General features: G+C 42.9%; 1 protein-coding gene across 2 annotated transcripts in view; it reads right to left on the reverse strand.

The window, feature by feature from the left end:
- tcf7l1b (transcription factor 7 like 1b) overlaps positions 1 to 15,001 on the reverse strand; it is a 32,634-nt gene that overhangs the window by 3,393 nt on the left and 14,240 nt on the right. For both annotated transcript variants that reach the window (XM_044367926.1, XM_044367935.1), the window contains exons 4-7: positions 9,364 to 9,447; positions 2,220 to 2,355; positions 1,534 to 1,636; positions 855 to 938 (exon numbers count right to left, since the gene is read on the reverse strand). In XM_044367926.1, coding sequence (XP_044223861.1) covers positions 855 to 938; positions 1,534 to 1,636; positions 2,220 to 2,355; positions 9,364 to 9,447 — 407 coding nt within the window. The remainder of the gene's footprint in view (positions 1 to 854; positions 939 to 1,533; positions 1,637 to 2,219; positions 2,356 to 9,363; positions 9,448 to 15,001) is intronic.

Consider the following 15,001-nt stretch of genomic DNA (forward strand, 5'->3'; position numbering starts at 1 on the left):
GTCAATTACATTTCGACAATTTATATTTAATCTGAAAATTGTGTGGATTGGTGTAATATTTGGCATCCAATACATCTGTTGCATTCAATAATGTATACAAATTTGGGAATTCCTGTTTCATTTAGGAATGTGTGAGATATGTTCTGATTGTTGTGAGTCCATCTTTGGCTGCAGCCACACATGCTATTGATCACAGAGACCCTTTTGAATATTTCATTTCTTACTAACACCAGAAGGCTCACTACAAATCTTTCCAATTTTGACAGAGGGTCAGAGAGTTTAGTCTGATGGGACGTGTAGGTTCAGATGAGCTTTGATTTGTCCTAATCGATTCTCAGCCCTTTCATCTCCGCGGTGTGTGTGTGTGTATGTGTGTGTGTGTGTGTGTTGTATAGTGGCTAAGAACATTGACATGACCACAGAAGTTTAGCTGCGAGAGAAAAGACAGGAGAGGAGCGCTGAATGCCAATAACACGTTCAGTCTATTTAAGAAGCTGAACTTGTTAGACCTCACATCCGTTTGTATTCCTGACAACGCTGGCTGTCTGTGATGTGATTATGTTTTGTCAGAAGTGGAAAGTATGTTATTCAATTTTGCTTTATAACCCATGTTTCTGTGACTGAGAGATATCAAACATCCTCCATTCAAAATAAAATGTATGCTATTTCTTCAACAGTTAAACAATATGAACAGCTGAGCTTTAAACCTACACACCTGCCCTTTATTTCACCCAGTGTATAAAACACTGGCAAAGAAAGCAAGAGAAATGTGATTACAGAATGTCATAGAAGCAGCAGATATTAAATTTCTCCCTTTGGGATGGTGGGGGTGTTGCTGAACATGATCCACTCACCTGGACATGGATGCATTCATTGCTAGCGCTGGATAGGGGTGACGAAATCCCCCCGGAGGGATGGAGTACATGGGCTGGCCCTGCCTGAGAGACAGAGGGAGACTGAGTGAGAGGAAAGCTCCAGTGTGAGGTGGATCAAACACAGCTGACAGCTAACCCACCAGCACTAATCCTCTACTCATCAACTCAAATCCCCTGCTTGTGGAACAGCACCGTTGCAATTGATTACAAGACCCGTAGCAAAACCCATAAATGTTCATAAATTCCTCCCGGTAAACTGAAATGTTTTAATTTATTATTGCGCCGATATGGTGCACCTGCATTTAGACAGAGGAGCATAAAAACTAGATATTGCTTTCAACAAGTTTTCATGCTTGTCTTTATGCTTCTTGACATGAATCAAAAGTGAATCTGCGCCTTGCTAAACTTCATCTCACAACAAGAAATTGGTCAACAAAGTTAATTAACTAACAACAAGTGTTTTAACTGTCACATCCCAACGACTACAATCACAAAGGTTGTCTTAAAAAAAAAAGTACCAATGATTAAAGATTGCTGCACAGCACATTTGAGCATCTGAAAATTAATTTTCGCAGGAGAAACACTGTAAAATTTGGATTTACTGCACCAATAACATAACATTAGCATATCTATCCGTTTGGACTGGAAAGTAACTTACTGTGGCATCAGCCAGCCGAGAGGGTGAGCGATTGAACCGACAGCACCAGGAGACAGGGGGTAGTATGGAGAGAGCTCCGATGGGTGAGGTGTCCGAGGAATACCTGCAGGCGCCACAGATAACAGGAGAAACAAGCTTTTTAAAATGCAGCGCAAACCTGTACCTGCTGAGGTGACATGGTATTTTCATAAAGGGGAAATCTAATCTGCAAATCTGTAAAATATCTTCCATCATGTTCACCATACTCTTGATAATCTACACTCAAATCTGTGTTAAATTTGAGCTGGAGCAGTATGCGGGTTTGTAGTGTCATCCTTCACAGAGCAGAGTTGTGGTCAGCTTGAATTAAATCTGGATTACAATAGTGACCGTTTTTAATAAAAATGTGTCTAAACATATCTGTTTCCTTCTCAAACGTCACATACGACCCTGTTAAGCTCAGTAGCAGGAGTGTGTGTGTTGGTTTGTGCCTGTCTCCTTCATTGGTAAGATGAACTGGCTGTGGTGAGTCTGGTGTTTGAGTGTAGTGGTACTCGCCTTAGAGCTCAGTGAAATATGTAATTACAATTTTGTACAGCCACCTTTCAAATCTACAGGGGGTGTTCAAGTGTCTGAGACAGATTTATCACTTTAAAACACACAGTGTGCAATTAAGTGAATGAATGTCCTTCCATTAGACACTTTACCTGTCTTTGGGTCGAGGATCTCCGGGGAGAGGTGTGATGGCGGCGTGCCGGGGGAGAAATGTTCATTGCTGTAGGTGATGAGTGGCGTCAGTGGGTGGACGTGGTGGGCATGCTGCACCACTGGGACTTTATTGGACTGTTGATACAGAAAAAAAAAAGAAGAGAAAAGAAGAGATAAATAGAGTTTATGAGCGGGAGGCAACCACTGAGCAGCAAGCATCTGTCAGAAAACATCCAAAACACACATAGTGTAACACATCGGAGCTACTACACTTGGAGAAGAAACAAACATATCACTATTCCGTACCATACACTGTACAGGACTTCTGTTTGTCATTGTTCAAAAGACATGCATTGGAGTAAATAGGCCATCATGTGTGAATGCCCTCCATGGTAAACATCACAGTCTGTGCGTGTGCCTTGTGATGCAATCTGGACCGGCACCAAGGAACACTAAAAAGCCTCGCAGACACATGCCAAGACCATTACGGCCATTTAGTTGAGGAGAGAACTGTTTGTTCAGTCCAACAAGAAAAACAACAGTGCCACCAAGTCCAAAAGTCACACCAGCAGCCCACAAACAAACACAATCAGACTAAGGTAAACTACATACCCATAAACAACTGGAGACACCATCTCCCACTCAGTCTGACAGCAGCCAGTTGATGGGAGTATGGGAAACAGACACACATTGTGCTGCATATGACCCCTAATGTTACAAAAACACTTCAGAATAACCTAACATACAGAACGTAGGTTGTGAGGAACACAATGTCCAGAGATGAAACTTGCTTTTACTTGAAACACTCAGACGGTTGTTTCAGCTATTTCAACAAAACATCGGAAAAAAAGTGCAGATCGTCGACGAGATCTGACCGGTATTGCGACTACAACGAGGATGATGAAGACAATAATAACAAACAGCGTCTCTACTTTCATTAGGCAGCGCTCAGCCTCGCAGTCATTTCCCCTGGCTGCCTGGCTGAATAGAGCACTTGTTGGCTCAACTTGTCACATGGGAGGGTCAAGGGGTGGGGGGGAGAAAGGAGTCTTGTTCCTCCAGGCTAACCTTTCTTCAATATCCCTCCCCACCCCCTTCTCAACCTCTCGTCTCTCCAACGTGGTCTGCTAGGGAACAAGGTTTGCATTGAGACATTTGTACACTCTCTTGCTTCAAGCTGCTTAGAATTGTTCCAAATCTTAGCCATGCTTTTTTTTCTGCCACTTTTTTTTTTTTTTTTTAAGGAAGGTCCAACCTTTTCCTCCTTTTAAATCTTTAGCAAATTGGTTTCTCCCATGTCTAAAGCACGCTTTGATTCTGGTAATGCCAGATGGAGTGAGGAAAATATTTACTGGTGTTAAACATGGCTATATTAAGATCACTTTCCTCTGGACCTTTTTAGTTTCTCCAGACCTGGAGCATATAAGGTCAATGCATGTGATGCGCCAAAAACACAATTTCTCACAACACAGAAAAGGCTTTGATAAAGCTTCAAGGCAGAAATATTGTTGACTTGCAGGGTTGAAATCCCAGGTCCCACATGTCATGTATATTTGAGTTGTACTTTGTTGTTCTACTTCATGTACAATATGCCTGAATTTTCCCTATATTGTGAGGGCTGTTTGAGACCTCTAGACCTGGGTGCCAACACATTTTGGGAAGCAGTTCAGTGAGAATTTGAAATGATGCCTATTAATAATTCATATTCTGGAATACACCAATCGTGTGCTCTAAACATATTTCTAAGTTCGAAGGCACTAGTTTCAACTCTAGGCTGCCTTTCAGTTCAGCAGCACGACAAAATGCGGAGAAAAATTGAGCACACACATGCAAAACTATTCTGACCTGTATCCTACCTGCCAGAGTCTCTCCGTTGGGGATAGAGATGGTTACCTCATCAAGCAAATTCCTCTCTTCCTCATTTTTGAGTTAAATCCATCGAAATCAGACTGATTATTTAAATCAATTTAAATTAATTAAGCCCTCCACGGGGCAGAGAGTATAAAAAGTGGGCATGTAAAATTAAAAAGCTAGACTAATGGCTCAATCATGGCTTAAAACTAAGCACTAACGTATCAATGCCTTCATTCACTCACTTTATGTGTAGAGGTAATATTCCTCCAGCCCATGACAGCTTCATACGCCCCGGTTTCATGATCCACAAGCAAAGTGTAATAAGGAAACCACATAGAACATGAGCCGTGTTTTAAATATAAACAACATCTACGTGACAGGACAGATAAAGAGCAACCTGGAACCAGATGGTATCTGCATCGACAGACAGAAATCATGCTCTTTACATAGACGCGCTTGTTGCAAACAGGTCTGCAGTGGTGCATACCTGCACAGCCAGCAAGTAAAAACACCCAGAACTGGTCTTAGAGTGATTGGGCATAGTAACAGGAAGGTTTAAAAGGAGAAAAAAAAACACAGCGAAAAGTTGCTGAGCCGGTGCAGAGAAAAGATGTCTGTCTCTTAAGAGGTTTTGAAACTAAAAAGGCCGAGGTGGCAGTACCTCGCTTGGCTGTCCAACTTGGAACGGCGCTAAGAAAAGCACAGTCCTTGGTCAATGTGGGTGGAGGGGTGGATTTCATTCAAGCAAACATGTTTTTGGATCCTGCACATCTGAATTGAATTACTAGGCAAACAGCCGATGGGGAAGAGAGCTTAGAACAAACTGAATAACCCCGCAGCTTTGTGTGTCTTTATGCTAGGCGATTCTGGGTGGGAGGCTCAGAGGCCTTTCAAAACTCCAGGAAAGACAGGGTGAAAAGAATGCCTGGCATGCTGAGAAATCCAAGCCTTGTTTGTCAACGCCAACAGGAAGCGGACGCGAGAGGGGACTGGCCGTGTCGTATGTCTTTAAAATCAACCACTCCAAAAACTATGCCATTCATCACAGACAACGTGTGCTTTACGTCTGGTCATTGCCTCTGAAAAGGTCAATGGCGGTAATATTCTAGGTTAGAATAATACAGCGCAGAGCAGCGTCACGTTACTGCGCTTGTCTGCTGGCGGAGTGAAAATCCCCAGTGGTCATTAACTAAATTGAGAGGGCACACAAAATCAGCCCAGCGTACATACGGACACAAACACAGACAAATATGACTGGGATTTAGTCTGGTAACAAATATTTTCTAGTAAATCTGCCACTAATAAACACTATCTTGGGTATTTTCTCCCATATATCTGAGTCTGTTCATATTAGAGTTTAACTGGAATAAAAGCACCGGTTCCTTATTCCATTTCTGAAGAGGATCTTGTCTCTGCAGTGGCCCAGCAGGACTGCAGACCTTAGATCAGTATTCAGTTCAGTCCTCCTAAAGCCTTTGATTTCATGATGGATCCCGGTTGTTCATTGCTAAAATGCAAAATGGGGAAAATCTCCCCGGACTTCCAGTCAAAGGTCTGTTGAAAGAATATGGGTTGAAAGCAATTATACGTATCACTTTAACATTTTTTTTTAAAAAAAAAAAAAGGTGCATCTTTTCCAGTTAGTATCTCTACTTATATTGTCAGAGAGAGATATGATGATTGCACTGGACACATGCAGCAAGACAAAAGGCATCTCTGGAATGCTGCTCTCGACCATGCCACTTCAATTCACTTAAACAATTCGGTGACTAAGTGACTTATGACACGCTGACAGGACCAGGTCCCTCGCTGCCTTGATTACTCTGGACGCTAATACAATATTCAAACAAAGATTCTTGTGTCCCTGTCAAGTGAAGATCAGCCCACATTTGAGGAATGAGTGAGCCGTGATCTGATAAGTAAACTGAGGGGGGAAAACGCTCTGGTCAGTTCCACCTCACATTGACAGTACTAGTCAATGTAGTCAGTAATGACAAAGAGAAGAGGCCTTATGGACAAATTAATCCAAGTGACTGAATGACCTCAGTGAGGGAAGTATGCATCCTTGACATCATTATCAGCGCAGTGTTAATGACAGTGAATCGGTACGTTGTTGAAGATGAGATGCACATAATTCAGACAGCAGCGCCAACTCCACTTCCTCTCCTCTCTTCTTCTCTCCTCGCCTCTGCTCTCCCGTCCGGCTCGGCCACTACTGATGGGATGACAAGTTCCCCATACTGCATCACCTGGCCCTGCAGCCCCTTTGATGTATTATTCATGAAGGAACACAGTAGCTGATATGGGGGCTTTGGGGGTGCTGGACGTATGTGTGTGTGCGTGTGTGTGTGTGTGTGTGTATGTGTGTATGCATGGTGGGGTGCTTAGAAAAGCTTGTTCCCCTCTTCCCAGTCCTCCCACCACCACCACCACCACCACCACCACCACCACCATTACAACCAAAAGCAATACCCACTGAATGCTAAACAAACCTGTCTGTTGAATAATTGACGATCCCAGGCCAGAGCAGGCTCTGATTAGCATACAGGCCTTATGGACCCAATCTGCACAGTGACAGGACGGCCTTTCCCTGGACTTTCATACTATCCACTGAATGCTCTGATTTCTATTTTACATCCTCTTCCCTTGTTCCACATGGCCACAATTAGCAGAAGTGCCAAAGCAATAGCAGTTCACCAACAGTAATTGCACTGATATCTACACGCATCTGTTGGAATGCATGATAATATTGTTCAGAAAAATATCAAAACATCAACACTGTCTCCATGTAGCTGCTTGCTATGGTGTAGCCAGAGGATGATTTATTAACCTATACTTGACTGAGCAGGCCTCTTGACTAAAAGACCTCAAAAGCTGTATCAGTGAGCTAAAATTATGCATAGCTGACATGCACATAATATATAAGATATATGCCTACAAGCAGGTCTCAACAGATATTCCAAACCATGCCAGTCCATCGTGAAAAACAAAACAACGATGTCAGATTTTAACAAATGCTTGCAGGAGCACAGGTCTGCTTCAGGAGTCCCTGCTGGTGTCTCCTCACTGCCTCTCCTCGGGTCTCACTCTGGCTCCTCTTAGCCCTGGGCAGTAATCCCTGGCCCCCCGTGTGTGCCCATCCGCTCCCCCTGCTCTCATTAGTGCAGTGTTGGGGCCTGGGGAGCCTGCAGGCCTGGGGAGCCAGCCTGCTGCTCCCCTCCCACTCCCTCTCTCCTCGGCTGGAGTAATGAGCACATAATCAGCCTGGCTCCCTGTCAGCAGCAGCACACCAGAGGGGCATGTGGGCTCCTGGCCCAGAGTGGGGGGCACAGCGGGGTGTTTCACTTTCTATCCTCTGTGCCCAGGGTACGCCTTACCCAATATTAGAGCTTCCCACCACACATCAAATGACCCTCTGGACACAGGTCACCAGATCAAGCATAGCAACTTCCTCTTTTAGTTCACATAATGAAAGCTGTTACACTTTCAATGAACTTCCCCACCTTTCACACTGCTTTAAAATGAAAGTGTGTTCTCAGACAATAGTCTTATCTCATATTCTTTTTCTGCCAATTCAAGTGTTTCATTTGAGCTGCACAACTTGTGTGTTCAACCTTAAGACTCTCCATTCATCAGAGCTGTGCCATTCAACTGCAGAAAATGATAATAATAATAAACTCCAGGTGTTGTCTCCCTTAAAAAGGCCATTTCAATTTCAAATCTATGCTATCAACAATGTGGAACCTGCATAAGTATCAACAAGTTCCTATATCCAGATAATAAAAAGCAATTAAGTGCATGCAACAGAAGAACACATGTTCCAAACTTGGGGAAAGTGCATATTTAATTGCACAGAAGTTAAGGCTACTTATTATTCAAACAATGTGAGTAACATTTCTGCCAGAATACTGTTTGATCCCTCACATTCTCTACAATGTTTCCTTCTGTAATGACTTTTCTGGTTTAATGATGTTCAAAGAGATGAAGGCCAAACAAAAAAAAACAAAAAAGCACCAACACGGAGCCACATGAAAAGTAGCAGCAGCTACTGAAGGACAGAACAGAAACAAGTCAACCTTCTGCAATGTGCTTTCATTTCCTTATAAATCAACTGCTATTATTGTTGCCATCTCTTTTTTTGTTAATTCTGTGTCACTGTAATAAGGACTTCTACATTTCATACTGTTACATATTAAGTACATAAATTAAAATCAGTTCAGGAGCCCACACAGTAGCTGCTGTGTCAGGGAGAAATCAGCAGGGTCACTGACAGGTCAGCATTTATTCCAATAAAATATCTGTAATTGGTTTCCATTGAGACTTAAGTCAGTCCTGGATTCCCATGAGCAAACTCCGTCCCCTTCATAACAGTTTCCCATTGACTGAGCTCAATGAGGACTTTGTCATGTGCATCACCGCGATTATGGGATGGAGCGAATCAACCACAAACTCAGCAAGCATGTCTAGCCGGGATATGTAAGGTCAAGGGGGCTGAGTCACAACGCTTCTTTTACGAACGTGTAGTAACAGCCGTTCTCAGCTCCATGCACTGCCTAACACCACTTCCCTATCGAGAAAACGCCCTGATGCAATCAAACAGGTGAGATGTTAGATGTTAGATAGATGATCGACGCTTCATCTACCAAACAGGTTCGCCGAGATCCCGCATTGTCTTACCAGAATGAGACACCGTGGTGACTAGTTTGCACCTGGGTGGGAAAGTTTCAAGTTCACGCTTGAGAGTTTTATGGAGGAGTTACTGTGATAAAGACACTGTGGGTGCTGTAGGGGTAGGGGTTGGGGGGGGGGGGGGGGGGGGGGGGGGAGTAGTTGTGCAGAGATGGATGGGAACCAGAAAATTTACACTATAACTTCATTATTGTGAATAACCACATTATGGTGATAGTTTGATTAAAGCACTTATGTGGTTCGTGGTAAACAGATTCCCCCAATAAGCTTACATGATTGGTTTGATAATTTGATTAATGTCCTGTAAGATGTGGCCTGGAGGAAACAACTTATTAGTGCCATAAAATAAAGGAGGGAAAATCCCAGTGTCCACATTTTCAAAGCACCATAGATCAGTGTGAAATTCTACTATATCACTACTATTCTACTATATTTTCTCCCTCCTTCACTTCCCTACGCTGCTCTTTTGTCAAACACACTCCGCAATCTTTCTGACACATACACTGAATCAACAACTACAGTATACACACGCCACAGTGGCCTGAAATATTGATCGATTAAGGTGTTTACAGGACAGTTGCAGTGTTAGTGTCTACTTACTAAATGTCCTGGGGTTGGAGAACGTGAGTCTTTGAGTCCTGCAGATCCGGGGACATCCAAAAGAGGCCATTTCATCTGCAGGTACTGTGGGCGAGAGTGAAAGGAGCAGAATGAAACAATAGAACAAAAGAGATGCAGCAGGAAAAACATACACAGTGATAAAAAATAAAAAAAACATTCAAAATGTTGTATGCACTGTTACTAAATTGTAGGGAGCACATCTTTTTCCTAGAGCGTATAAAAAGTGGTTTGAATGCTGTCAAGGCCAGAGAGAGATCTCCAGCAGACACCTGTACGAGACCCACATTGCTGCTGGAGTCAGACAGTGAGTTCTGGCACGGGAGAGAGGGAGCGATGTGAACACAACGGACTGGTGGGGGACTGTGAAATTGCCGTTTGTCAGGGAAAAACAAGAGGCCAGCTGTGGGCGCCCATCGCTGAGCGGGTGGGAAGAGACAGCTGGAAGGAAGCCCCATCTACAGTGCAGTGAAAGGTTGGGCTGCGGAGTCGGCGCAAACTCCTGTCTATCCGTCTCAATTGGTTTGGCCTTTTGACCTGAATCCAACTAGTACCTCCTCCTTTCAGTATCGCTATTTTTCACACGTGTATCAAAGTTATCGTACAGAGGTTGCGCAAGTGTTTGCTCTTTTTTTGTCACTTGTAACAAAGTCTTATTGCTGCTGCCCGTCCCTTGTCGCCGTGCCATGGAGAAAGAGCTGTGTTCTCCAGGAGAGAGGGTTTTTTTTTTGTGATTTACTACTCCATACAACAAGCTGAGGGTTTTTTTTTTTTTATGTGTGTGTGTGTGTGTCCTCCAGCAACAGAGATAGCATGAAGCCAGAGCTCCAAAAGCACGGCTCAACCATCTGGTTTATGAATCAGTTTAAATACCGGATACAGCAGCTTGTCATGCATGTGGATTTTCTCCCTGGTACAATTTCAAATTAATTAAAAGGTTTTTATATTTTAAGTTATGTTTTGTGCATCCAGGCCGATGTACTGGAGAAACATAAAGGTGTCATAGGTCATTATTTCAGTTGTCTTTTGGGCACAGAGGTGTATTAGAGGTTGTAAATTCCATCTCTAAGAGGCGGTTACACTATCTCAATATGTTCACCATCCACTGTTATCGTTGTGCAACCTATACAATCGTTTTTATTTACATAGCATTGTGCTCATGGATTCCCGTGCACAAACAGTTTGACGTCCACCCATACAAAACATCTGATGAATGGAAAAGATCTGACACTTCTTTTTTTTTAAATTAGTGACAAAACCAGAAAAATATATATATATAAATGGAAAGCTTTTGTCTACTTTTCAGAAGTTAGTGCAGGATAAATGATGACAAACAAGCAAACTGGAGGAGCCATGTATTCAGGTTTTGATTTTTAAAACTTCATTCCTCACTCAGGATTTGTAAGGAGGAAGGAAGCTTGGATGGCTGCGGGTTAAAAATGGAAAAGACATTATAGCAGGAGGGGGAAAAGGGAGAGGAGGGAAAAAAAAAAAAAAAACATTTTCAGGAATGAGTTTGTCGGAGCAGGCAGAGGGTATTGTTTCCTGACAGCTGGGGTCCAACAGAGCACCGAGGCAGGGGGAAGGGGACCCTTTTTCCCTTCGAAAAGGGGGGAAATTCTTGGAGTTGACATCAGCCCTCTTCATTTTCACTATACTGCTCAAGGCTGAATCGTAGGTTCCAACTAATGGGCCCAAGTCCATACAACTGTCAGGAGGCAGTTGCTTTTAGAGGCTGCTAGCTCCCTATTGAAACTTTACTCTGCTGTGTGCATGGTGCCTAATGAATGCTACTCTCTGGAGAGAAAATCCAAAACAATGCAGTTTTCTCTGTCTAATCTATGTCAATCATGAGCCCTTCCACAAATGAAACAAGCGCTATTGTGAGCGTTTGGTCTAGCCTGAGCCGTGCCCACCCCAGCTCTCCCACCCAATCCATCCCTTATTTGACAGCTTCTGCCAGGACTGAGGAACATGCCTCCAGGCACTTTTTTCTGAGCACCTACTTTTCTTTTAATTGCCAGTGTGCCCTATGGAGCAACTGTTCACACACTACCCGCAACATCCAGCCAGGTAACGCCAGCCGCACACTGTCACATTAGCTGCTAGGCCTCTAACAGTCTGGACTACAGCAGCACACCACTTACTAACACATGGAAGGGGGGGAGGGAGGGTGTTTGGGTATATGAGTTGTTTCAGGAAACAAAAGGCAAAGGATTGTGGGCCATGCTGCTCAGCAAAAACTTTCTCAGTGTTACAGTGAAAGAAAGAAAAAACCCACAAGGGAAGTGTAAGAAAAAAAAGTTAGGGCAGTTGAAGAAGAGCCAGCATTTAATCCAAATAGTTGTGACATGACTTAAGTGATATTAAATGTTTGTAAAAGACTAATCAGCAATTACATTTGAAATAAAGTGCAAGACATTTAGCAGTGATTTATATATGCCCTTATTTTATTAGAAATGAATACAATTTGAACAGACATATGGTCGGGGCCCATAGCAGTGTCTGTTTCAGCATGGGAGCTGGAAGCTCTGGTAAATAGACTCGGACAGAGTACTGAAAGAAATGTGTAACTAAAGTGAAGTTTAGCTGATCCATTTTCATCGTTCTCTAATTGTCTTCCAGCTTTCCCTGCTGCCTCCAACACTCAGAATAGACATCAGTAGAATGTGCTACTTTTACAGGACCCAGATGCGACAAAGGTGGCAGCGATGCCACTGAAATTTTCCAAAAAGCTACACTGGAGCCCTTTGGTTTTTCGAACAGAGAGAATACAACATATGCTCTGGGGCATGTGGTCTGCCAGAGCTGGGTTCTAATTGTTACATTGCTCTCACAGAGCAGAGGAAAACACAGCCAGGAGTCTTTGTCATCTCTGAAGTGTGTGGTGCCATACTGCAGGCCAACATCAGAGCACGGAGGAGAGACAGATGTCTGGACATTTGCTGTCAAAACTAAGTCAGACTCTCTGCCAAAGGGACATAAAAAATTCCAAACTTCGCTAGCAACTATCTGCCTACTTCAAAATTCACACAGCGCTGACAAGTCATAACGACTGTCAGTCACACAAAAAAGTAAAGTCAAATAAAGCAATAAGCCACAAGAGGCCGCTCCGCGTCGTCCCTAACAACGCCCCTTAGCTGTTACTACATATACCTGGCAAGGTTTCATAAAATAAACACACTGCAACAAAAAATGCAATCATTTATTGATAACAAATAATCATTCTTCCGCCCAGCAATGTACTTCTTCAGCAACATTTAGCAGAGCGGTTGCCAAGCAACACACAGACGCAGTGGAAAGCATGCTAATCAGGCTAGTCAAGCATGCTTAAAGATCGGGGTGATTATTAACATTTATCTGGATATCGACATTAATAGTGCAATTGTTGAAGTAGTGTTAAATTATGTTAGTGCTCCTCTTCTCTGGTACAGGTGTGTTTTAATTCCTCCTCTATCATGTCCATCCCTTTTCACCACTCATCCACACTTAGCTCACCCACTAAATAAACATTCACAAGAAAATCTGACATTTTGAAACAATTTGTACAGGTGACTCATTGGCACAGTCATTTGTAATGCTGTCCCAGATGTGTGTTTGTAGAGTATTTTACAACAGCCTCGAACGAGGCTCAGCCAATCATCATCAAGGACCAGAAATATCTGTGTTATAATATACTATTATTATACAATAATATTTGTAATTGTATAGGAACATAATTTGAATACCAACATTTCTCAACTATAGGAAAAGGCGGATACTCTTAATAACTACGACCATCTAAAACAGATTACTTGTTATTACAATATGCCAAAATGCACTGAATCAATCAGTCAGGGGCAAACAACTAGAAAAAGTTAAACAACAAATAAAAGAGTGAATATTTATAAAGTGGCAGCTCAGACTAAAATGCTTGTGAAATGGTTTTGCCTAACTTGTGGTGAATAGCAGAGCAGCAGGAATGCCTCCAGGGATCGCTCCAGCAGATAATGTCAATCACCAACTGTGTGCAGAGCCCCTCCCCATTGTTTTCTTTTACCCCCAACAGAAAACAAATGGGCCACACAGCTTGCTGTTTGGCTGAGGTGTTAATTACCGTCCCTCTGCCCATATGAACAGCAACTCCAGACAATAGCCCCGTCGGGCCCCTATACAACTGTCCCTCCCTGGTTTGCTCTGCAGATATCACCTATCACTAATATGCGGGGCCATTGACACCTCAACCTGATCTATGCATGAAACACAATCAAAAGCTCTCAGGACAAAGACAATGTGATAAGTAGCCCCCGCCTTGTCTAAGAGTTTGCATTAAGATTCATTGTTTACCAACATTAGAGGCAATTACACTGACAATTCTTAAGCAAACCTCGGCAGTCATTGTGCTAATTAGTGTGTAATTGATGGGGAAACAACAAGCAGCTCAGCTGGTCAGACTTGCAGTGCACTATTGGGCCACTGCAATTTTTCTGAAAGGCAACCATGCCCTATTATCCTTTTCACTGTGGAGTAAGTAGATTAGTGGGGGAGGAAGTTATTAATTAAAGCTATCTACAAAGAAGGTATAAAAAGAAGGGAACAACAAACATATTTTGGTGACAATGCAAGAGATGTAGACACTCTGTATCATTTTTGTGCTTATTAGCGCAGTAACTTTTGTCTCCCTGCATTTATTTAGATGCAGTAGGTTTTTTAAAATAGACTCTGTAAACACGAGCGCTCATAACTATCAGAAGTACTTTTGTACTTTTGTCTTTCAGCGCATCACTCAACTTTCACATACAGCCCACACTCACAGTTTACATTATGTTAACCCCGAGAAGCCCGTGGACCTGCAGTGGAGATAGCATACTGCTAATGGCGACCACATTTGAAGTGTCCATTAGCCCATAGAGGAATGAAGTTAAGTGACTATGACAGGGGCACTCCCTCAGTTTGCCGGGCCTCTATTGTGACCTGGTTGGTCGTCCTGCACTCTTATTCACAGCCAGTAAAAAACTGGGTCAAAGGTCAGACATCCAGAGTGCTGTGGTTTCTATGGTAACGTGGCCTATTAAGGCCAGGCTCATTGGCCTCTTAACATGCTCTTGTACACAAAAGAACTATTAGTGCAAAGAGGGAGTGAGGAGAGTGAAGAGGGGAGGCAGCGTGAGGGAGGTCCTAACAACACAGCTTCTTCAAGATGGTTACACACTCTGCCCGCAGCTCCATCCATGTCTATATGTACCTTACAAAGATAGAGTTTAGAAGACACACAGTAGAAACTAATGTATATCTTGGTCATTTATTACTCCAAAATCAGACAAATATAGTGTGCTGCATGTAAAGTGTAATAGTCCACATTTCATCCTAAATATAACAGTTTTCCCGAGATTCAACTTTAAAAAATCTCAATGAGCGGTGGTGTCATGTGACAGCCTCATGCATATTCTGTACAAGGCCAAACTGGCCAGCAAACTGGGTTTATTTGAAAAGTCCTGGGAGTGAATTTACTGCTGTTTCAGTAATAAAACAGCATTAACAGAATACAAGGCCAAGATAAACCCCCACCCAAAAAGCTTCTTTAGCATTCTATCCCCGTGAGTTACGACTTCAGCAGAAGTTTGCATTTTTGCAACTCAAG

This window comes from Thunnus albacares, chromosome 2 (assembly GCF_914725855.1).
Source record: "Thunnus albacares chromosome 2, fThuAlb1.1, whole genome shotgun sequence".
In the NCBI taxonomy this organism is placed as follows: Eukaryota; Metazoa; Chordata; class Actinopteri; order Scombriformes; family Scombridae; genus Thunnus; species Thunnus albacares.